Genomic DNA, 25,474 nt, shown 5'->3' with positions numbered 1-25,474 from the left:
TCAATTCCACAAATCCTAAAGTCTGCCAAGAAAACCTCCACCAAACTACTCCACCAACAAAAACTACTTAATTGACTGAGAAAAGGCAGGACTGATGCTTTTAAGTTGTTACTGCCAAATTCTGATTCTACCACCTAAAATTGAGACAGGCTAGACCAGGCAATATTTTTTACAATCTGTCGTTGACCAACATTGGTGAGACTGTGTGAATTTGATCCTTCCTAGCAGAAGGGAATGACACCAGGTATGATATTCTGCTGCTGTATCTCATCTGCTTCAAGGTTAGTGTGAGTTCAGATTTGGTGTTCTGCATATGTTGGTTTTAAAAGGCAGTTTGGATGTTTGTCATCCCAAACCTGTCTGGTCTGTTTGTTCTTATATGATTGTTGGACATTTTCATTCATTCATTGAACACTGGATATATTATCTTTCCCTGTTCATTCTAAGTAAACTAGACAGTTGATGTGAGTACAAATGCAAAGCAGATCAGCAGTTTGTAAAATACTTATGCTAACCTGCTTAGCACCAACAAGCATGCCATATTTTATGCTACTTAAATCCCATTTCCTACCAATTTTGATGCTTTGTTTGTACTTGAGAAAGCTGTCTTCTGCCTTAATCAATCACAATGAGTGTAACTAAGAAAATGGTCATGAATTTGAGATTATATACTACTGTGACATATTAAAACAGAAACTTAAAACCTGTGTTTTTTATTACTTCTACTGTCTGCAAGGCGTTTATTTTCTCAGGCTTTTCAGTAACACTCGTCATACTGGTACGACTAAAATAATCATATAGTCTATTTGGTGAACCTACACTGAAAGTTTAAGTAATGACCTGATTGTGTAATAGATTGCTGTTTTAAGAAAAAACAACCTAATCTGCGGTAAAGATTTGAAATTTGAAGTTTCATTAGACTCCAGGTTGCAGAGCTTGATGATGATGCGATGACAGTCCTGGGTACAATGTTATGTTAACGCAGTAGACTGCGATTTCTCCAAGGGCTGCAAGGCCGGTCACTCTGTATATTTTGGTTAGTCCAAGATGTTAAATTGGTGGTTCCTAAAGTTTTCAGCTTCAAATTAATAAAATAACACGGACAGGAAGTTGTGGTCCGAATGGGTGGAAAAAAACAAACGGTGCTAATAGGCCATTTAAAATTCTAACAAGCGTGAAATGGCCATTTCAACTCATTTTTTAGACATCATTTCAGGATATTCAATAGTCCATAACTCACACTTCCATCTCAAGACACATTTTGGTAGTGACTGTGGTAAATTACACCCAGCGGAAGTTTATTTCAACAAATTTTGCATTTGTAACTAATTATGACCTGATGATATGTATGTGTGTAACTTTCAAGCCACAGGTTTAAATTTAAAAGACATGCAAATTACTTTGTTTTGTTTTTAAACATGGGAATAACTTACAATAAAATCAGCTACTTTAATGCTTTTTTAAATACGTTGTTGTAGTTTCAATAAACGCAGAGCAATCTGCTTCAAAAACTAATATTGTGCTTTTGTAGGTTCAAGTTAATAAAAACACAGATGAATAGTTTAAACATGGCTGCGCTGTGCAAACATCCGAAAGTGGTTGACTGAATATTTGCCAGATGCACTGGTTTGTTTCCAAGCAATTCCAAAACATCTCTGCTCTTGCTGTGGATGAACATTAAATAAAAAAGTAGTTAAAGACATGAACAAATAATGAGTGTGTTCTTACTTAAAAAAAGGCATATCGGAAAAGTTACTTTGAGCAATGTGGGTAGACTTTGGAAAGATACAGGATGAAAAGGGGAATTAAACTGGAAATAACACCACAATGAATTTGGGGGGGCTTTTTTCCAGTTATGGATGGAGTCTCTACAGTCTCATTTAATCTTTTCCAAGCAAAGTCACGATCCAAATAAATACTTTGTGCAAAGACTGAAAGCCACCTTCACAGACAGCAGAACACCTTTTTTAATTTACTCCAGAAAAAGTTTGTGGCACTGATCAATTCCAACCTTTGAGTTCTAAAAATATTTCTTTTTCTCCTTTGTCGTCTTGCCACCTCCCCTCCTCCTCTTCATCCTTCTCCACTTTCTCCTTCTCCTTGTTGCACCACAAGAGTTTAATCCCCCTAACCAGCACCACATGTCGTAAAAGGCTGCTGGAAAACTCTGGATTCTACTTTTGCCTCTTTAACAAGGGCATCTACATTAAAAATGGTTTGCCATGTCAAATTAAGTGTCTTGCTCCTGGAACGCTGCGGGGGGGGGGGCAAAATGTTTATGGAATCTTGAACCTTGAGAGGAATGGGAGAGGGTCTTTTTAATCCTCAGCTCCAAATGCTTGAGAACATATAATTCCTCAGATTTAAGGATGGATGCAAGGTTTGTTCCTGACTGACAAGTTAACTCTCTTGTTCTCAATTTGTTCTCTCTTGAGTCAAAACACACACAACCTACAACAGGAATATCTCTACCAATCCAAAATCCCATCTTTACTAATAGACCTAACATAGTAGCAAGCAATCAGCATTTGGCTTAAAAAAAACAACAACAAAAAACAGACCTTCTGACATCGTAAATGTATTGTCGCATCTATTTCCCCCACCCCCAACAACAGCTGGTTTGTGCTGATCTCCTGCTGATTTAGATCAAGGGGGCTTGTTTCCAGATGATGACTTTATCTCTTGTTAAAAGTATATCAGTGTCATGCAGCGTATTTACTCATGAAACTGTATTGTACTGTATTTAAAGAGTCACAGTGAGAAGTGATTACTTCTACGTAGAGCTCTACGAGAGGACATTTTGGAGAGGAACTCCAGCTGTTGCTGTCATAAACAGCTGTAAAAGCACTTCAGGCTTATGGAAGAACACCTGGGACCCTCCACTTTGCCGTTTTACTCTCATGAGTCACAAAAACTTAGCTACCTTCACAGCTACTGTATGAACGGCGATGGGAACAAAACATTTGGGAACAAAAAAACATTGAAGAGTCATTGTCGAGTGTACCGAAAGGTCATTGGTAATGGGTTTCTAGATAAAAAGGCTCTTTTTCCTTGATCGTTTCCCGTTTCTGCTTCTGTAAAAATCCGACAGCAGCATGTGATTTTAGTCAATTGGTCTCCTTTGATTTTTTTTTTTTTCCAGAGCTTGCTTTGACCTTTTCAGTGTAGCTTTTAAGAGGAGACTTTAATCAAAAGCTTTATTAGCTGCAAGCTGCGTCCACCTGCTGTCCGCCGGCTAGTGGCCTGTCCAATATGTTTGGGTTTGTGAGAAAAAGTGTTTTATCAGTTATCATAAAATGTATCCTTAACAGTAAGTCCCTGCATAAAAAAATTGCAAACAAAATCGACATCAAACCCATGTGATGCCACTATGAAAACTATTAAATACCAAAAATACACTCCGTGGTTGAATTACAAGCAAAGATGTTGAGTGTCATCCTCATGTTAAAATCATATTTTTCAGAACATATGAGTATTCAACACATCAAATGTTGCTGTATTATAATACCTAAACCTTAACATGTCCTCAAATCGGTCGTCATGGCGTATCCATTGAAATACGCCATGATGAAAATCTTGTGCAGCTCTTGATATGATATTGAAATAAATACGTGGCTTCCTCATCCTCACTGGTAAAGTTAATGCAACAATCGATGGGATTGTTGCATTATGAACTTAAAGCTGAAGAGCTTCTTCATCATGAGTCCTTCCTGGATGAGCTGGAATGGCCAATTATAACACTGCCACAGTAGATACAACATTTCAAACCAATTGCTGATGCTCCTTTCCTAAGTTAACCAAGATAGAGTGCTGCACCAATCGTATGAAAAAAATGTCAATTTAGAAGGTAAAATAATTTCTCACCATGAGTCCAATTTCTCCTGGCTGGCCTGGATCACCCTAGAAAAAAAATAAATAAATAAAGGCAGTCAATATAAGAGTGTGGACTTGTTTAAAAAGATAGAAACACATCAATTAAGTTTTTATTTCATTTGAACAGGGTTGTGAATGCAAATGGACCCAATCTGCTGATTCTAAATATGCAGAATAGAATTATACAAAACAGAATTTACGTTGCCTGGGAGGATTTTGTTTTGCTCTACCACCTGCCCCGTTCTATGTCCATGTCTCTATCCGACAACCTCATTCTGGGTTTTGCTTTTGGTCCAAACCTCATTCAGATTTCAGTACATCACTAAGAAACATGTCATTTCAATTTTATATACAGAGTACTTGCCTTTCTTCTAAGTTATTCACAACAGCCAAAAGTAAAGAAAAGTACAGACACCTAGAAGAAGTGTAGCTTCTTGGAAAAAAAAAACTTTAACAAGTTTAGCAACTTCTACAGGAAGAACTGAAAACAATCACCATAAAAAAGTTGGAAATAACCTCATAAACAATTCTTAATATATTTGAGCTTCTACTGAGATTCCTGCCAACACAATAAAGATCAGCTGGAGCCTGCAGAAGGTTTTATGGCTGAAAATAACTGACAAGGTTTTTTCTGTTTCTTTTTTCTCTCCCGGTTCACATAAATTAGCAAAAAGCCAGTGGTGGGCATGAAGAAATGAAAAATGTTATGTTGCAAACAGAAAAATTTGAGCCAACATAAATCCTTTTAATAATAAAATATTACCCCAGGGGGATTTATTTTTATCTATAAATATTTGAGGGGGGAAAAAAAAGGCCAAACAGTTCTTCCACTCTTCGTTAAAATGGTTTCCACTGGCATTTTTCCCTCTGAATACTAGGTCAAGTCAAATTAGATGCGACTACAAGAGGAAAAAGTGTTGCATTTTCAAAGAAAAGTTGACAAAATTTTGTAGACCCGAAGACATTTTAGTGACTGTGAAACCCCGTTTTGGCCGTTGCCTTTGCCAATTAATCTATTCCCACTCTGACACTAAGGTGTGTGTTCAGGTACAAATATAAGGATGATTCAATTATCCAGGACCATCATTCACTTTAAAGAAGCATAAAAAATTTGGTAGTTTGGAAGCTGTTGCAAAATAATATACATTACCTTCCATGCTTTAAAAAAGATGTGCAAGAAGCCTCAATAATGAGTAAATTCATCATGTAGTGCAGCAACATAATCTCACACTGAACATTTTAGAACAATCCAACCCTGAATTTTAATACCTTTATTTAATATGAATTATTATGACATAATTGCTTACGAATTATTGGTACATGACTAATTGACAAGCCTAACATTTGCCATAAAATAAATATAGCAGAAGCATTTAAAGCCTTTTTTTTATACATTACTTCTTTTAACATGAACTAAATTTCTAGAAAATTCTTACCCATGGCATTCTATTTCACTAGAAAGAGGTTATAAATATGAAATGAGAGAAAGGCTGATTTCTCATAGTCGCTCTTCCAAATGGGAAAGAAAAGAGAACATTCCATTGAGGTAAGGCAGATGTGTGTTCATCTCGATAGGTCAGGAAACAGCTACAGCTGCTTGCCTCAACTTGCCCATATCTACAGTCAGAGCAATAATCAAACTGGAACAGTTTAAACTACAATATTGATCGGGGGTTGCACTCTGGTACCCTTGGGTCTTTCTGCATGGAGATTGTTCGCGGGTCCCCTGTGGTTGCTCTGGCTTCTCCCACAATCTAAAACCATGACTGTTAGGTTAACTGATCTCTCTAAGTTGTCCTTATGTGTGTGCGATGGTTGCTTGTACTGTGTGTCTCTATATTGCCCTGTGATGGACTTGTGACCTGTCCAGGGTGTGTCTAGGCCCTCGCCCAATGACCTCCGAAAACAGGCACAAGCACCCCCTTGACCCTGCAAGGATAAGCATGTAGAGAAAGATGAATGGACTGAACTTTGACCAATAAGGTTAGACGAGGTCCCAAACTTATTTTGCCAACATGCACAGACAGATGTAAAAAAGAAAATCTCAAACGCTCACTGTTATAAAGCTGCAGCAAAGAGTGATATTGACGAGGTCAGATGCCATTCATTTAGATGTTATCTTAATGACAGTCACTCGTGTCAAAAGCATTCCACAAGAGAGTTTCCATAAATACTTAAACATGTGTAATTTGCTAATCTCTGCTGGAGTTTTAATTGGAACCAAGTCCTATGATTAGATGAGATTACGGCTTTGATGACGGCTTTTATACGAGACCACTGTCTGGAAACTGCTAGTATTTTCGGCTGTTGATTGGGGAAAAGTTACATGTTTAGACGGCACTGCATCACCGCTTAGATGAGAGTACCGGGACACCTTGAGTCCACTGTAGTCGTCATGCTAGGACACAATGTGGCGCTGAGATTTTAGTGCTCAACTAAAACATATATATACTGTATATAGGTAGCATACTTTGTTTTTACTGATATCTGTCTGAGCAAAAGTGCCAGTGTCAGAGACTCCAATCACTGGTGACATGTAAATGAGCAGTTGTATCACAACAAAAATGTTTCGGCTTCAATAAAAATCAGTTCTGTGTAAACTGGGCCTAAGATTGTCCTTTCTTCTAACAGACACTCCATGTGGGTCTGGCGAGAACCAAAGGGACGAAATGGTGATAAAGCTTCTCTTGCCCACTCTTAAATAAGGTGGAGAAAATGTGATGCTGTGGGTTGCTCCAACGGTCCTGGGAACTTTGTTCTCTTTAAAATACTGGGAGACCTTTGCCAGAAAACACAAAACAACTGGATAATAACAACAAACATCTGGCCAAATCAACACAAAAATGGTTCACCAGACACAAAATCGATGTTTTCAAGGCCATCTCAGTCCCCAGACTAGAAAGGGACAAGAGCAGATAGTGAATGTTTATTAACATCTGTTTTCTTCTCACACTAAATAGGTATATTTAGGGGTTTTTTTCTTCAATATTTTCACTCTGAGATTGTGATATTGCAATAAAAAAGACGTGTATTTTAAAGCTTTTCATACATTGTTAACAGGTGTTGAAATTCAGAATGGATGGTGCTGAAGTAACATAATGTAATTCCAGTAATAACAGAGCCATGTAGACGCTCAGAGACCAGTGGCCAAATTCTAGCAGTTCCTTTAAGAAGACCCATAACTCATTTCTTGTATGTAAGGATGCAGTGCCATTTTTTTTTTCACATTTGTCATGGAAACAGTTATCATACCAGACATTCCAAAGGTTTTTGCATTTTTGCCATTATGACAGTTGTAAATGTTTAACTTATTGAGATGATTTATCAATGATATCAACATGGATAATTAATAGACACCAAAAGTGATAAGTTGGAGTAAATATTACTACAGTTTACAGTGGATTTTGTATTTGTAAAAGTACTTTAATGGGGAAAGTCTTCTATAGTCCTCAAATTACAAGTTGATCCTTAAAAAAGTCTTGCCATTATTTCTCCACCCTTTACATCAAAAAGGTCTTTGGAAAGTCTTGTCCTCCAACATAAATAATTAAACAATGGGTCAGTTAGGGTTGCAAAACTGCATTTAGTTCAAGTTTGTCAAGCTTCTCTTCTTATCAAAACCCAATACTCACTGCTAGACCTGGCAAACCTCTGGGTCCATCCTTTCCAGTGTCCCCTGGAGGGCCCCTTGGTCCTGGAGGGCCAGGTGGGCCTGGAGGCCCGGGTGGTCCTGCCTGGCCTTGATCTCCCTGTATGACAAAAATAATACATTTCCACATCAGTTCTATGTGATATTGTTGGATCAACCAAGACAGAAGTAACTGCAGTTAAATGATGACAAAGGAAATGGTGTAATGATCTCGTGGGTGGCTATGGCCTACCTCCATTCGTAATTAGGAGGAAAGATTTCATTTTGGAGCTAGCATAAAACAACAATGAGGAAATTTAATGTAATGGTTTAAAATTTGCATAACTTACTTGAGATGCATGCAATCTTAAGTGGACTATGCATTAAGCACAGTCTGAAAAAGGTCACATTTGTCAGCGAAGGGTTTTAATAATCAAGAGAGAAATACTGAAAATGTGTGGTCCATAATTTTACTCAATTAGGAGAAATTCTGAGAAAATCTCCAGCAATTTAACTTGCGGGGAAATTCCTTTTATTAATGCCAAGACAGTAATTCGTTTTACTTTACCAAGCATCTATTAGGACATTTTCTTATTAACTTTTGCAATAACAGAAGGGAGCATGAGGGTGGATATGACAGAATCTACAGGCTGGCATGCTCTAGACAGAGAGAAGTGAATTGGTGACACTTGGCACAGTGGACAAAGACACAAGAGAGAGGACACACCCACTACCTTAATCAGCCGACGCTTTATGAGCTGCTGGTCAGCGGAAAGAAAGCCATGATTGATCTTTGGGAAGACCATCTGAGCAGGTGTGTGAGGTCAAGAAGTCGGAGTTCAGAGGTGAGAGAAGGTTGAAGAAGGAGAAGGTCCCAGAAGAAGAAGCAGCAGGAGGAGGAGGAGGAGGAGGATGAGAAGCCAAATGCAAAGAGAAACAGATTTTGTTAGGGAGTCCCATGTTCATGAAACCCCCCCAAACAGCGCCTTCACAGATGGAGGTGAATCCACACTTTTCCAACACTGAGGTGACTTGCTTCGGAAGTCTGGGGTTGCCTTTTGGAGCTGGAGCCCCTAATTACCACCTCTGGAGTGTGAAGTGGGTTCACAGTCGCCCCGCCCCGTGGAAAAATGGGAATCGCTCCTTGTCTGTGAAAGCACCGCCATCATTATCGTGCCTGCTGCCAAGTCAAACCCTGTGAGCTACACACACTGAAACCAGCATGGGTCAACCTTCTGGGTTGAGGTTGATTTCATACCTTCCGTCTGTCAATGCTTGCATTATTCTGCTCGCGCCCATTGGCGTTGCCATCGATGAAACAATTATAAAGGCCAAATTGGTTGTTAGGAGGCTGTGTGGTGAACCATGAGCATGAGCTATAAAAAAAACATTTTGCCACTTTTGGTCATAATTGAGTATTCCCTCTGGAGCTCCTTCCATTCATTTCAGTGTCAATGGACATGAGCCAAACCATGTCTTGGTTTCAGGATACAGAGTCTGTTCCAGTTAACTACATATTACAAGGTTGTAAAAAGGCCACCTTTGCTCTCAGTGGAGGATCTGGGATGTAAAATGGAGCAGAAATCTGTTAAGTGAGAGCCTGCTAGCAACAGTAGGACAGAGAGGAAACAATTGACAGGGGTTTTCCGGTAAATACTCAATCATCACGCTTTAAGGAAAGCGGCCAGTGTGTGCTTCAGAGGGGGTCGGACCCAGCAGCTGGGCAGCACCACCACAGACAAACCTTGACAGTCAGGATCTGATTGCTGTGCAAAGCAGCCAGCGTAGGGAGACCAGGCAATCCCTAAAGGGACAAACAGCAGAACATGGCACAACACACACATGACACTCAAACACTGGATGAACAAAAACAGTAAAAGGCGGAAAAAGACAACAATCCAGCTTGTATTCTTACACTTCTACCACAAACTGTGAAATGTGGGGAAAACTCTCACAGTAATGTGCAAATATCATGATGAGTGAGTTGATTTACATATGGGCCCATGTGGGTAGTGTGTGGGTTATGTTACCTAACTATTATAGGCGTAAAAAGTCTTCACAACAATGGTAAAGTGCCATGGTGGAACTATAATAAAATATTAAATAATATTAATATTTGATATGACCTAAAACCATATTTGAACTTCACTTGAAAAGCAAACTGAAATCTTTGAGGAGGAAAGACAAAATAATGTATTAAAGCCACAACCCACTTAAAATTAGGGGTGTGGTTGTGTTCACAATTAAACACCACATTCAAACTCATAAGAGTTCTTCGTTTAAAGTGCCTTTGATGAAACCCAAATGAACTTGATGTTCTTGTTCTTTTTCTGACATTTCATTTTTTTGCATTTCACGGCAAACCAGTCAAGGTATGCTAGGGGCTTCCAAGCATCAAAAAGACTCAGTCAGGACGATATTTTAGAACGTTTCCGAGGCATTACGTGGAACACAGTGATCATCAAAGAGAGAAAATGTGGTGCAGTGAAGACAATACAAAGTACTGGGTGTCTTTTTAAAATCAATGAAAAGCCATGAAGCAACTGCAACAGAGCTGGAGGAGTTTTCTGGTAGTTGTGGGTTTCTAATGTAGCAACAATCTGCTTTGTTCCTGATATGCCTAGGCTGTTGGGTCTGGTAGCAGGACAGGAGCCTTTATATATATATTTTTTTTTACAAAGAAAAACACATTCTAAGTGTCCAATAAAAGTGTGAGGAAATGTTTTGTTGCTCAGTTTGAACTGATTTTCTAAGTATCCACTTAAGACTCAGCATAACAGGTTCAGCTTTACTGCTATGGTTTGTATGTCGTCAACTAAACAGGATCCAAAGCAATTTCCCATCCAGCCTGAACAAAACACATATGGGTGCCACACACTCATGAAGGCTGGGTGGTTCTTTTTGAAATATAAATTAACTTTTTAAAATAAGAAGTACTCAGACTTTTAACACATGGAAAAAAATGTCAAAAATAGTACTTTGTTACTTGAAGTCAGAGACAAAGAATATGTCAATATTTTATTATAAAATGTCTAAATTTCTATATACTGATAAGCACATGTGTTGTTCCCTATTGTGCTTCAGAAAATAAGAAATTGAGATGTTTATTGGGAATTCAGTAAAATGGTTCTCTTTTGTTTTCCACAAACTTCATGACAGATGTAATCTAGCCATGAAAAGTGAATAAAATGAAAAAACATTGGGACTTCTCTGTGTTGGAAGGAAGCAATGATTTACAGCTGCATATTAACTTTGATCTGGATCCAGACTCTGTGATTTTTAGTCCACCAAACATTTAAATCTCAGTGAAATAAATGCTCCATAGTGTGTTAGATTGCCCCTCATCTCTGGGGCAAAACACAAAGTCATGCTAACTAACATCAACCAAACAGTATTCCTTTTGTTCCCTTCCTTATGTTTTTACCAAACGCCCATCAAGCTTATACTGTGCTGGAGATTGTTAGTACGTTTTATTTGCTGTCGTGGTAACAAGCTCTCGGATTTGTTTCAAAAGCAATTACATGATTTTCTTTTTAGGGGACTTGGGATGTCTTTCTGATGGTGTGAAGATATTTTAATTTATTGTGGTAAGTTAAATATGCAAAATTGAAGAATCTGGATATTTTAGTTGGCACCAAAGAGCTAAGGATTTGTTCTTTCTTAACAAAGAGGCATAAGACTATATATGTAGATCACCTTCATTTTTGATAAATTAATTTGTAAGGTTTAGGAGTTTTTTATGTCTAAAATGACTTACAAACAAAAAACCTACTCCTCTTTGGAAATGATCCATTATTAGATTGAAAATGAGTGGAAAAGCAGTCAAAGTAAGGAACATTTTTGAAAAACCTTAAGAAAACATGAAAAAACATACTGCTCAAGTCAATTTACATTACATGCATGTCTGGCTCTTTGAAAGTAAAATAGAAAAAGAAATGATGGATGACCCAAAACTTTTGCACTGTATTGTTTTTTAAAAACACAACTGCCTTTTCTGAGGAATAATGATTGATTGAATTTGAACAACAAAAGTTGAAGCACACTTTTAGCCAAGTTCTAGTTGCACGGCAAAGAGTGCGCCATGCTGGTTCTGCAATGATTACATATTCTGTTGGTGATCTTTATGCTGCAGGTTGTGCTTCACCACAAATACTCACCATCACTAAACAGAAGAAAGTATTTCTTAAAAGACTGGCAGATAATCATAAACATGTCCTGTGAAGGATCAATCTTCATCTGTAGTCAAGCTCGAGATAAAAATCTGGCTTATCCAAACATGGCTTTTGTGCCATCCCTCTGGTTTTCCAAAGATAATTCAAAAAGCATGGCTCATTAGGAATATGGCTTTCAAGGCAAGCTGTTTTGATTCATGCCTGCAGCATAAATGAGTAGGGGATACAATAGCCTTGCTGTGTGCGACTGGAATCGAAACACAAGTATTTCTCAAGTTATTTACGACCTCAAACATTTTGAAGACAAAGAAGGGGAAAAACAAGCAGTGGATTATGGTCAGGGGGAACAGACAATACACTTACTCCAGGCATGAGATCCAGTACGGGGCATATGCAAGCTGATACACATTGTCCTTTTTCAATCATTCTGAGCCATATGCATGCAGAACATTTTGGTGGAAAGATGCGGGCAGGTCAACACGATGTTGACCACCTCGCTGACCGGTGTGTGTTAGAAATGTGGAAAAAAAAATAATATTCAGCTCCGTCTCCATACTGTTTCAATGCTGATGTCCATGTGTAAGAATGATAATAACATAGTGGCTGACAGAAAAACCTAACCATTTACAGTCTGCTTTTGTTTGCTTTACTCCCAAAACGGATGTTAGTTATTAGGTGGGGAGCTCTGTTGCTGCATATGTGCCTGTGGCAAAGGGAATTGATCTGTAGCAAACAAAAACTAAGATACGAGGCCAGACCAGGCCAGAATCTCCTGAAAGTAGACATGGTCACCAAAAAACCCTAGCAATACCAGGCAGTTGCATTTTCTAAATATTTACATATGAATTAGCTTTGCAATATTGTGCTTAAATGGTTTAAATACTCAAGGGTGTACTGTTAAAAAAATATTGTAAATACTGGAAATTACAGGGAACAAAATAAATCTTAAATACATCAAGTTTTCTTTTTACATCAAGTAACCCAGACAACCAAATTATCAAATTAGTTCTGAAATCAGTATTGTATAAAGAAGTGAAATGACATGGGAATAAGATTTCAGCAAGCTTAATAAAGTATATTAAGCTGTATACTGAAACCAGTCTGATGTTTTGCTTAGGTGTGCTTCTGGTCTATTCAATGACATCTGATTTTTCCAAAAGATTTTCAACTGGATACAAGTCAGATGATTCTAGCTGCTTTATTTTCTTTCTCTGAAACAAGTTAATGGGTTATTTTTTTATTGTAGAAATATCTGAAATCGTCTTGGCCACAGTTTCTTATCTAGGACGTCTTAGTAAATTTCTATCAGTACCACATAACGAAGCACAGACTCATACCAGCATGTGTTTTCTTCAGCAGTGGAGTCTTGTGTAGTGACTGTGCCTAGAGACTGCTGCAGCTTACTATTTTATTTGTAAAAAATGCAACAGAAGTTTCCAATCTTTCTGAATTGCATTTGTCTTTCTTACAAAGACTTTCATTCACGGATTTGTTTTGATTTCTTTGTAATCACGGATTGTTTGGGTTGTCACCAAGACATGGTGTAAATGACATGTCATTATAAATATATTTCCTGGCATAAAAATTAATGTGTTCAATACTTTTTACAATGTTGGGATCTTTCTTTTAAAATATTTCACAAAGCCTACAATTCCTGGACAAGAAAGCTACATTTTTGAAAGTAAGCTTTTGAAAGATTTGTCCAAAGTAATCCATGAATTCTCCAACCTTTGCGTGACAGCTGCAGTTACTGCTAACGATCAAAAAGGACCACACACCTTACAGTGTGATGCACACAGCCAGCAACTCACGATAATTACATCCACAAGTGCGGCTGCAGAGGTATTTGTTTGTCAAAACTGGTCAATTCATTATTTGCTGCTTGGTTAACCTCTCACATTTGGATATGACCTGTGACCTTTCTGGACAGACAAATGGCTGACCCTGACATGTGGGCAGAAAGCAGAGGAAGTGTGCCGTGGGACAGTTCTCACACTCTCTTCGGATGTAAAAGTAGGAGTCTGTCTTTTGTTGTATTCTGAGGGACGGCTGATTTAGATGCAACCTGGCAGGAGCGTAATCTGTGCTACACGTAGAGGACATTATCTTGACATGCTCTGTTGTTTATATCTTCTTTCATATGGGTCTAATCAACTCTGTGCACTGGCTCAATATGAGCCATGAAATGAGGCTCATTTCCACCCGGATAGACAGAACGAAGGTCAGCCAGCTCTTGTCCAGCTATGCCTTCATTTATTAAGAAAGATCTTTCAAACGCTGTTCCACTACATTTACTCACTAATCTAATATAAAAAGTCAATATGCTGCTTTGAGAAAGTAAATAATATATTTTTGGGGAATGACCTACTCGGCTTTCCGCCCTGTAATGCTTTGAATGCGACTGTACATTAATTTGTACCTATTAAAGGGACAACACTGCAGTAACAGAAAGAGACTTAAATGGTATCTTAAAAATAAATGCTCTGTTTATTTATTCTAGAAGACAAAGTGCACTTTGCTAGCTCTACAAACATTTGTCCTCAATAATGCCTTTTCACTTACAATAAATCATTTATTGCAAGTGATTTAATCTGGCAATGATACCAGATTAAATAGTGGTGGATGGTTAGAGTGTCACCTTCCATTAAGGCAACAACAAAAAGTGAGAACTACAATGAAATAGTTTAGATAATTTTATTTAGTCAAAATGTAAACAAAAAGTGACTAGAAAAAGGTTCTCACAGATACTCCCCATCCAACTTGAATAAGAGCAAATTTCCATCTCTAAATGGGCAAAACTTGTGTATATACAATTGGCAAAACTTAAAATATGTATGAAAAATATTTACATACTTTTTGTAAATTTTCTACTTTGTGGTGGTGTATTGTGTAAATATTCACAATACACAGGCAGCAGTGGCACTGTTGGTAGCACTGCTGCCTTGCAGCAAAAAGGCCCATGTACATAGGTGGGTTCTCTCCTGGTACTCCGGCTTCCTCCCACAAATCAAAAAACGTAATTGTTAGGTTAATTGGTCAATGTAAATGGCCTGTAGGTGTGTGTGTCCCTATGTTTCCATGTGATGACCAGGTGACCTGTCTAAAGTTGGATCAGTGGTGCCCAAAGTGGGTCCTTGAGAGCCGGCATCCTGCATGTTTTAGTTCCCTCCCGGGTTTAATGCACCTGGATCAAATGACGGCTTGTTAGAAGGCCTAAGAAGAACACTGACATGCTGAAAAGGTTGTTACTACCAGCAGGTAGAGAACTAAAACATGCAGGATGCTGGGCATCAAGGACCGACTTTGGGCGCCCCTGTGTTGGATGAATCAACCAAAACTGTGAAGTTACGCAATATTGATGGCCCGAAATGCCAAGCATACCCTTAAATGCTGGTCAAAAATTATCCAAAATAAAAGAGTAAAAATGATACATTAAATTAAAACTATTTCTACCATTGCTTCCTTAATCAGTGCAGCTCTAACAACACTTTTAGTTGTAGGTATTGTAGCGGTGGGAATTCACTCTGGGAAAACTAGTCCTAAAGTTGGCTACAATTGGGTGGATGCTTATGAGAAACATTAGATGTGTCACTTGGAGACCGCTAATTGAATTTCACAGAAAGGGTCATTTGTATTGACTCTCAAATCTTAAAGAAAACCGGGTGAAACTCGCCCTGAGGAGAGCCGACAAAAGTTCCTCGGCAAACTACTGACGTCTGGGTGGGCGCCAGCTCTGAATTGGGATCAGATCTGCCTGAGAGACGGCTGGAGTTCTCCTGACAAGACGAAATGTGCTGCTGAATTCTCTTTTCGTGTTGTGCCAACCTCTGTGTGCTCTCTGGCCCATTATAAATCAATTACAGGCGTTCAAAGTGACTCTGACTAGCATACAATCCGCCCTTGATGAACAACAGCAGAGACAGAGGAAGTGAAAGTGTGCGCATGCATGAGCACATGTGACCCCTCTTAATGCAGTCTACTTTAAACAAACCTGTGCAGCCTGTTTCTCAGAAGGACGGCTCATTTTTTAGCCATTATTGGGGGGGGGGGAAAGGAAAAGCTGCACTGACTGCTAAGCGGAGATAGACTAATTCGTTTCGGAGAGCGTCAAGCATGGAAAAGCACTTACATTAGCATCATTTAGATGCTGCACTTTTATAGAAATGTCAGACTTATAGAGCTGGAAATGATTAAAGCGGTGAATATGCCACATCACATGTAGAACTGAGGTTAATCACGAGTCGACTTAGTGTGAAGACAGAACTGGTCTTTGGTTGTTGTTGTTGAGACTGAGCAGAGCTCTTCTGCTGGTGGGAACAAACTGCAAATTAAATCCAATGACGAAGTAAAAATGTGCATTTTTCAACTGCTGCAGGGGGACTCTAGTGCAAATCTCCCAAAGTTTCTCACAAGTCCGCCTACCCGCTGCCGATGTGGAAACAAGCAGCACTGGGATGCTTGTTGTATTTGGCCACATAGGAAGAACTCTATCCCAGGAATTTCATGCATTTCAAACCTTTTGCCCACAATTCTACTGGGGGACGAGGGGAGGGAGACACACACAGTCACATTCATCTACTAATCACAAAGAAGTCAAAGGAAACCGCTTACCCGTGGTCCCTGGTCACCTTGATCTCCCTACAAAAGAGAAGGAAAAAAAAAGAAAACTTGTCTCAGGATCTGAGGGCAAAATATAGAGGAACACATGCATAAATACAGTAATGCAGCAATAAGCCGAGGCTCACAGCAAAATCACTCAGGCGTAATGCAGAACATATTGATAACGTGAAATAATACAGGAACCCTCAACTATTCATTGTGGTTGAAAGTAAAATCACTTATGATAACATGGAATGACATGAATTGGGTATGTGAGAAGGAGAGAAGGAGGAGAGTGGTGGTGTGAGGTTTTGGAGAGGGGGCGGGTGGGAACCGCATTTATGCCAGATTTATTTGCCCCAGAGATCTTCTGGCCGTCTGCCTTTTCTGGGGGTGTATGTCTGTGGATGGAGGCCGACTCTGAAGGTTAAAACATTTGGTTTCCAGTCAGTCCGCATGCCAAAGACTGTGGCTTTATCACATTAGAGTTAACCCCAAACAAAAGCACACTGTTGTTTAAAATAAGCAAAGGGAGAGTAAATGTTGGAAGGTGAATTATAACCATAACGGGTCTAAAATCGGATAAATGAGAATATTCAAACCGTCTTGTTTATTGAGTTTTGATCTGCAGTAGTGTAATAACCCGAGCAACTTATCAAGCATGGACGGGAAGCTTCATCAAAACAAGCGTCGATGTGTAATTTTAAATAATAGCAGTTCTTGGAATTTTTGTCATTTTTCATCGAGCCGTTTTGCCAGAACCAAATTAAGTGGGAAAACAGTTGCGAACGGCCACGCCAACAAACCCTTTGTTCATCCTGGGTGGGAAAGGGAGAGCAAAGTTGTTTTGGATTTCATTAAACTGCAGATGAAGTGGTTTATACGAGAAGAGTGGACACCAGTTTATTCAACAGGACCCTGCACTTCACGGCTTTCAAAACAAATGTTCGACAGTCGTGTAAATCTGGTAGTGAGAATCAGGACATTGTGCTAATAAAAAGAAGAAAAAAGAAATTACTGTGTGGATTTATGATGCTGGTCAGTGGAAACAACACGCAACAAATATCTGTTTCCAAATGAGTGCAGATTGGCTGAGATGACGACTGTTATCGCTCTCAATGCGTTTGACTTTATGCAAGCTATTTCCTGTTGTTTCACACATTAAGAAATAGTGTTTATGTTTATCATCAATAAACGTTACCCAAAATCGGAGTAACTATTTCAATAATGCACAATTCTTGCAAAAGTATCAATGCCCCTTGGACTTATGCACATTTTGTTATGTGACAAACTTCTATGTATTTTATTAGGATTTGATGCAATAGACAAGTACAAAGCAATAAGTAATTGGGTGAATGAAAGAAAAGGAGAAATCAAAATCTGAAAAATGTGGCTTTAGTTTCACTACAAGTATTTTGAGGATTTATCTCGTTGCATATCTACAGATGGAAGACCTGACTTTTGGAAAACTTTACCACAACTTTACCCTTTGCCTGACTGCTGTGTTTCTTGGTCTTCCTGTTTCTGTTTATTCCTTAGTCCCCACCTAAATACACTGAAGTTTGTAGCAACAGGAAATGTGAAAAAGTTCAGAGCATATGAATCATTTTATAAGAAACTATAACTACTAAATTATCATTAAATTACTTTTAAACACTTTAATTCGAAGTTTCAATACTGCTAAGTTTCAGTACTGATGTCTTCAAGAGTGTTTTCACTTTAAATTCAAACACAAACCCAGTGGATATAATGAACAAATTCAGGGATTTGATCAATTTTGGTGTTATTCCACAGGCATGCTCGTTGTCCACAGAACTTCAGAGTTGTGAAGAAGCTGTGTGGTTATTTTGCACGCTTCATTGTTGTTTTATGGAGCATTGCACAGTGAGGCATTTTAGGGTTTCAGCCTGCATGGGACTGTGGCTTTTAACACTCTGTGCAGTGGATGTGTGAGCCTGAGAAAGGAATGTTAGAATTGAAACATAAGGTCAGGTTGACTTAAATTCACATAAAATGCGAGCAGATACCAAATTACACTCTCTGTGGCCAAATGAACTGCAACCTCTAAATACTGGAGGTCCTTACACATGTTTGTTATGGCTATTTCAGGTCAGGTCACTTTCCACATTGAAAAGAAAAAGCTTGTAAATCAAATTTATGCAGTTTAAAAAGAAAAAGTATCATGAAAACCTATGTCTATTCAATAAAACTTTGCTTGGATACATACAGTTTTGTTGGTTTGATTGGCAATGAACAGATCTTGAAAAAAATAAAAGCCATGCTTTGACTGTTGCATTAAGACTGTTGAGTCTAAGAAAAACAAGTAGATTACGGAAAAGGCAGCAGCGTGAATGTATATGAACTTGCAGCTACAAGCAGCTTGCAGATCAACAAAGAAAGGTCAGAGAAAGATGATATTTTTTTACTAAACGGTTCTATTATATGGCCATTAAGACACTCTTTAATCTGCCTTAAATCTAAGGTGGTTCTAATGTCACAGCAGCAGGGAGCTGTTTTCGGGTTTTTGTGGGTGGAATAAATGTTTTATAAACCTCAAAAGAATTCTTTCAAAAATACCCCGCTTGAATGTTCTCGGTCAAAATATGTTGAATTTTTTACTAGATATTCTGAAATACTGTTCAGACTGATTGAAAAGCAGCAAAATAGCCTTTTGGTTTAGTTCTGATAGGAAGTAGATGCCAAGTTTTGCATTACTTGTTGCTAATGGTTAGCCCAGTGGTTCCCAAAGATTTTCTGGGCCCTTCTATGGACACACATCGTTCAAGTAGACATAAACCTATACACATATTTTGTTTTCAAACTCCACTGAAGTTTATTTCACACTTCAAGTTGCAACAAAACACACTACAAACCATCTTTACATTGAAACACTTTTGTGTAACTTTTTTTTCATCCATACTGCTTCCCGCAGCCCCCCTGCAATAGCACTGCGCCCCCCTCCTAGGGGATGCGCCCCACACTTTGGAACCACTGGGTTAGCCATTGTTAGCCAGGATCTGTAAACCTGTTTTCAAGGTTTACAGATCATAAATTTTTTGTCACTGATTTAATTCTTTCTGTCAGATAAGCAATTTAAAAATAGTAACTTCAGCAATGCTAATGTAACTGAGTTTTATAAGCGAACCTCACAAAATCTTCAATAAGAAACCACATCAAAACGAGAGGACAGCTTTCTTTAATACTTCAAAATAAGAGTCTCAGACAAAATCAGGGTGTCGATCTTAAAGCACTAACACTGATGATAGTTTCTATTTAGAGGAAGTCACATGTTTTCAGCAACAGAACAAGTATTGACAAACCACTCTATTATGAGTAAAACCATGGATTCTTAGAATAATCAAACTGCATCCTACATAAAATAAATAGTTAACATATCAACAGAAGCATGTATGATTACTCACCTTTTCTCCCTGTGGACCTGGAGGACCCTAAAAGGAGACAGAAAATAACTATTTAAGTTATTTTACCAAATTAGAAAGCAAAGAGCGCTCATTACAAGTTTTACTTTTATTATTCCAAAAACATCATAACTTAGAAGCCTTGGAATGTAGCAAAATGTGAGAAATCTAATCTTATGCCAAAGTTATAAAAAAAAAACGTTTCAATTTGTCATGTTACATCCACACAAGCCAATGAATTTCATTAATGAATCCAAAATGAAAAATGGTTTTCAAAGTGTTTTATAGACAGGAAAGAACTAAAAAGAAAAGTGGGCATTTAAATTCAGAACCCTTTAATTCTGATAGCTGTGAATAAAACCTAACGCAAATAATTGCTATCAGAAACCATCTAATCAGTACAAATAGGGTCCATCTGTGCGTAATTTAATCTGTGTAAATGCAGCTGCTCTATGAAGGCGTCAGATGTTTGTTAAAGAACATTAAAGAACAAACAGCATCATGAAGACCAGAGAACACGGTATGCAGGCCAGGAATAAAAATGTGGATAAGCTCAATGCAGGGTTGAGCTTTAAAACAATATTTGAAGCTTTGAACATCCCATAAGCTCTCATTAAAACATCATCTGAAGAAGTAAAGAGCATGGCCTATCAAGACAAGACTGACCACCTAAAGCAGGGGTCTCAAACTCCAGGCCTCGAGGGCCGCAGTCCTGCAGTTTTTAGATGTGCCACTGGAATGAAATGGCTTAATGACCTCCTCCTTGAGTAGATCAGTTTTCCAGAGCCTTAATGACCTAATTATTCTGTTCAGGTGTGGTGCAGCAGAGGCACATCTAAAAGCTGCAGGACTGCGGCCCTCGAAGACTGGAGTTTGAGACTCCTGACCTAAAGTAATAGCCATGGAGAGAATTAATCAGGGAAGTAGAGAAGTGGACCACTGTAGTTCTGCAGAAATCTGTGGCTCATGTTGAAGAGTCTAAACAACTATTAGTTGAACTCCATAAATATGGCCCTAATAGAGGAGTGAAAATAAAGTGTTGTTGAACACAAATAATAAGAATCCCTGGTTGTTCATTGTTGTGTTCCTTAATCCACGTAGGAGACCCAGTAAACATGTGGGAAAATGTACTCTGGCCAGATGAGATCCAAATTAAACTTTTCGGCTTATTTACAAAATGCTATGTGAAGCAGATTAGTTGCATATTAATCTGAGCACACCATCTGCACCGTAAAACATTGTGCTAGCAAACTCATAATGTAGAAATGTTTCTTTTCAGCAGGAACAGGGATGCTGGTCAGAGTTAATGGGAAGAGGAATAGAGTAAAGTTCAGAACAATCCAGGAAGAGAACTGCAAAATAATTAAGAATGGGCAACTGGTTCGCCTTCCAGCAGGACAACAACCCTAATCTTACAGCCGGACTACAATGGGATGGTTTAGATCAAAGCATAGTCATTGGTTAGAATGGCCGGTCAAAGTCCAGACTTAAATCTAAATAGGAGTCTGTGGCAAGACTTGAAATATGACATCCAGGGAGTCTTTTTCCAGTCTCACTTAAACTGAGCCATTTTGCAAAAGAAGAATGAGTCAAAATTGAATTATTTAGTTGGACAAAGCTGGTTGATAACTGCTACACATAACCTTTAACTTTTATTTGTCAAAAAGGGGGGAAAAAAAGAGAGAAAAACCATGTATCATTTACACTTCATAATTACACACCACTCCATGTTGTTCTATCACATATAATCACAATAAAATACTTCAATGTTTGTGGTCATAAAATGTAAAAAAAAAGTTGAAAAGGTTGGAATACTCCAGTAAGGCGCTGTAACGCATTATCTCTAAAGGCCAGAGCAATGGGGTCTCCATGTCTTTTTAATGATAAACAGAGACAGAGTTTAGCTGAAATCAGCCATGTGTACTTTCAGACATCGTTTTTAAGGATTTGATTAAAATCCTGTGTCACCGACTGGCAAGCAGTACCTTGCGTTCTGTAGACAGCAGGACTTGTAAAAACATACAATTAAAACATAAAACAGACCCAAATCAAGTCAATGTTTACTTAGAGGATTAAATCCAACAATCACTAACGAAATACTGGCAAGCACGAATTAAAATGCAGCATGTACAGGACGAATACAGCCTCCTTTTTGCACAAAGCTTTTTTTTTTTTTTTAGTTCTATTTTTTCTTGTAGGAAGCAGCTTTGCATCCAGCTTGTCAGTCAGACGACAGCAGCTCCAGGGTGGCCTCTGCAAACACTCAGGGTCGAAAGATACAATTTGACAATGAGCGGGGCATCCATATGGATGTGTGCTTAAAAACAGTAACTTTAGCAGTCAAGCGGAAAGGTGAAGCCCGCATGGGCTCTTTCCTCGCTCTGAGGTTGGACGTTTGGGGGGAGAAAAATGCTGACTTTGACTTTTCTCTTCTCATTTTTTTAGACAGCGATGTACCAGAAACCTCTCAACCAACCACTCAGCAATGAAAAGTTACTGTTCCATCCATCTTTATTTGAATAGGTAAAGAAATAAAAGATATAAAAAGTGGGATTAACACAGATGTACTTTTCCAGTTATGTACTTTTCCTACATAAACACTAATCTAGCTAACAGTATTCCATACATTGGTCAATCAATCAATCAATCAAATTTTATTTGTATAGCACATTTGAGCAGCAAGGCATTTCAAAGTGCTTTACATCATAACAAACACAGAATCACAATGCAATATAGAAATTTGTAATTGATTACATTTCAAATACAATTCTAAACAGGTGGGTTTTCAGTTGAGATTTAAAAGAAGTCAGTGTTTCAGCTGTTTTACAGTTTTCTGGAAGTTTGTTCCAAATTCGTGGTGCATAGATGCTGAAAGCTGCTTCTCCTCGTTTGGTTCTGGTTCTGGGGATGCAGAGCAGACCAGAACCGGAAGACCTGAGAGGTCTGGAAGGTTGATACAATAAAAGCATATCTTTAATGTATTGTGGTGCTGAGCCGTTCAGTGATTTATAAACTAACAACAGTATTTTAAAGTCTATTCTTTGAGCTACAGGGAGCCAGTGGAGGGACTTTAGAACTGGTGTTATGTGCTCTATCTTCCTGGTTTTAGTGAGAACGCGAGCAGCAGCATTCTGGATCAGCTGCAGCTGTTTGATTAATTTGTTGGACAGACCTGTGAAGACGCTGTTGCAATAATCAATACGACTGAAGATGAACGCATGGATGAGTTTCTCTAGATCTGGCTGAGACATTAGTCCTTTAATCCTGGAAATGTTCTTCAGGTGATAGAAGGCCGACTTTGTAACTGTCTTTATGTGGCTCTGGAGGTTCAGGTCAGAGTCCATCACTACTCCCAGGTTTCGGGCCTGATCGCTAGTTTTCAGTTGTAATAACTGAAGCTGTGCATTGACTCTAGATCGTTCCTCTTTAGGTCCAAAAATAATAACTTCAGTTTTGTTTCTGTTCAGCTGGAGAAAGTTTTGGCACATCCACACATTTATCTGTTCTAAGCATCTGTTCAGTGATTGGATGGGCTCTGAGTCACCTGGTGACATCGTAATGTAGAGCTGTGTGTCATCTGCATAGTTATGGTAGCTAATATTATTTCCTGTTATAACCTGAGCTAGTGGGAGCATATAAATATTGAATAAAAGGGGTCCTAGGACTGAACCTTGGGGTACCCCACATGTGACCTTTGACCTCTTTGATGAAAAGTTTTCAATTGAAACAAAGAAATCCCTGTTCTTTATGTAGGATTCAAACCAGTTAAGCACTGGACCGGAGAGTCCGACCCAACTCTCCAGTCGATTCAGTAATATGTCATGGTCAACAGTGTCAAAAGCTGCACTGAGATCCAACAGAACCAGCACTGTGGTTCTGCCACAGTCCGTATTTATATGGATGTCATTGAACACTTTTACCAGGGCGGTCTCTGTGCTGTGGTGAGCACGAAAACCAGACTGGAAGGAGTCAAAGAGGTTGGTTATAGTTAGGAAGCTAGTTAATTGTTTACACACAGCTTTTTCAATAACTTTGCTGATGAATGGGAGGTTGGAGATCGGCCTGTAATTCTGCATTAGTGATTTGTCCAGATTGTTCTTTTTTAATAAGTGGTTTGATTACTGCTGTTTTCAGAGCCTGGGGGAAAACGCCTGATGAGAGCGATGAGTTTACTATTTGGATCAGATCAGCAGCAATAACAGGCAGGACTTTCTTAAAGAAATGTGTGGGTAAGACATCCAGACAGCAGGAACTGGAGCTTAGTTGACTTATAATTTCCTGTAGGGTTTTATAATTAAGTAGTTGAAATTGGGTCATTTTTCCTGTATTTGTTTTGTTTGGGCACAGCATTGGTACTGACTTTATAGTGGATGTACAGATTAATCCTCTGATTTTTTGAATTTTCTCTGAAAAGAAGCTGGAAAACTGGTTGCAGGCGGCAATACATTGGAATTCAGGCGGTAATGTCACAGGAGGGTTTGTGATTCTGTCAACTGTTGCAAATAAAGCCCGAGCATTGTTAATGTTTTTGTTTATGACATCTGCAAAGAAAGCCTCTCTTGCATGTTTTAGTGTTAAATGATAGTTACGTAGTCTTTCTTTATAGATGTCACAATGAACGTGGAGTTGAGTTTTACGCCATTTTCGTTCTGCCCTACGGCAGAGTTGTCTTGCAGATCTAACTGTTTGTGCATTTCTCCATGGAGATTTCTTTTTACCAGACACAACCTTCATTTTAATTGGGGCAATGGAATCAATAATATCTGAGACTTTAGACTGAAAATCATTTACCAACCAAAATCATTTTTAATTGGTATTAGTATAATTTATTTCATTGGATGATGCTCCTTAGAATCAACAGACCAGTGACCCAGAATTGCAGGTTTATAGATACAGACAGGCTTGAAATGCCCTGGCACACATTTACAAAGTTTAAAAGTGAAATGAAGAGGTAAGTTAGAAGTTTCTCTCCGCCTGTTTCCAACACACTGCTCAGGGGAGAACACATTCATAGCCAGGTTTCTGCCTGTTCTCTGCCACTGCAACTTATTTTTATGCTTAGCTAACTATCTCTAGCTTTCTGCTTATATATAGCAGTGCATGCAATATCAACACAATCTGCCTGGGATCTTCCACCCTCTTCAACGTGAGATTATGAACCTGCAGCACAACTCAGTGGTGCATCAGTGCATAAATGAAAGTGTTCACGTTTAAACAAGCGGATTTTAAATGCAGCTTAAACACAAGTGCTTTCCATGAGGTGGTCCTGCTCCTTCGTACTTGACTAGCTATATAAAAGAGCAGCAGCAACCCTTGTAAAGATGAAATGTGTTATTGTAAAAAAACAACATTTCCGATCGCGGTTTCCCTGGGCTGGATTAACACAGCCAACATGTTGAAGTATATTGAACAATTTACATTTATTCTGATGTCGGGGCATTCCAAAAAATAAAAAATAAAGCCAAAAGAGTTTCCAGTGTTTTTTCCTCAACATGGAATGAAGAGTAAGCTTTTGTGCATGGAAACTGGCTATGAAACAGTAAGACAGTAAACCGACTGTTACTGCAAACCTGTGGATTTCTGCTGCAAAGAAGTACACATACACACAAATGCACACCCCTGCACACACACTAAATAAGTAGCCTAAATACCGATATGCAGGTATTTCAGATGTTCATTGATCTTTGTAAGAAAGTGGTGTCCAAATTGTCAAGTTCAGAACACTTGTGGGCCACAAAAAAAACAATTTTTCTTTTTTTTTTTTTACATAAAAAATAATTTTG

At 38.5% G+C, this 25,474-nt stretch overlaps 1 protein-coding gene across 14 annotated transcripts in view; it reads right to left on the bottom strand.

The window, feature by feature from the left end:
* col25a1 (collagen type XXV alpha 1 chain) overlaps positions 1 to 25,474 on the bottom strand; it is a 204,901-nt gene that overhangs the window by 54,670 nt on the left and 124,757 nt on the right. For 12 of the 14 annotated variants that reach the window (XM_032583101.1, XM_032583104.1, XM_032583106.1 and 9 more), the window contains exons 5-9: positions 19,695 to 19,721; positions 16,285 to 16,311; positions 8,236 to 8,307; positions 7,506 to 7,622; positions 3,865 to 3,900 (exon numbers count right to left, since the gene is read on the bottom strand). In XM_032583101.1, coding sequence (XP_032438992.1) covers positions 3,865 to 3,900; positions 7,506 to 7,622; positions 8,236 to 8,307; positions 16,285 to 16,311; positions 19,695 to 19,721 — 279 coding nt within the window. Of the gene's footprint in view, positions 1 to 3,864; positions 3,901 to 7,505; positions 7,623 to 8,235; positions 8,308 to 9,245; positions 9,306 to 16,284; positions 16,312 to 19,694; positions 19,722 to 25,474 lie in introns of all 14 variants that reach the window. The other 2 variants (XM_032583099.1, XM_032583109.1) reach the window with 2 other exon arrangements.

Source organism: Xiphophorus hellerii, chromosome 14, assembly GCF_003331165.1.
Source record: "Xiphophorus hellerii strain 12219 chromosome 14, Xiphophorus_hellerii-4.1, whole genome shotgun sequence".
In the NCBI taxonomy this organism is placed as follows: Eukaryota; Metazoa; Chordata; class Actinopteri; order Cyprinodontiformes; family Poeciliidae; genus Xiphophorus; species Xiphophorus hellerii.
The sequence above is the reverse complement of the archived record's forward strand: the minus strand, read 5'-3'. Positions and strand labels throughout refer to the sequence as shown.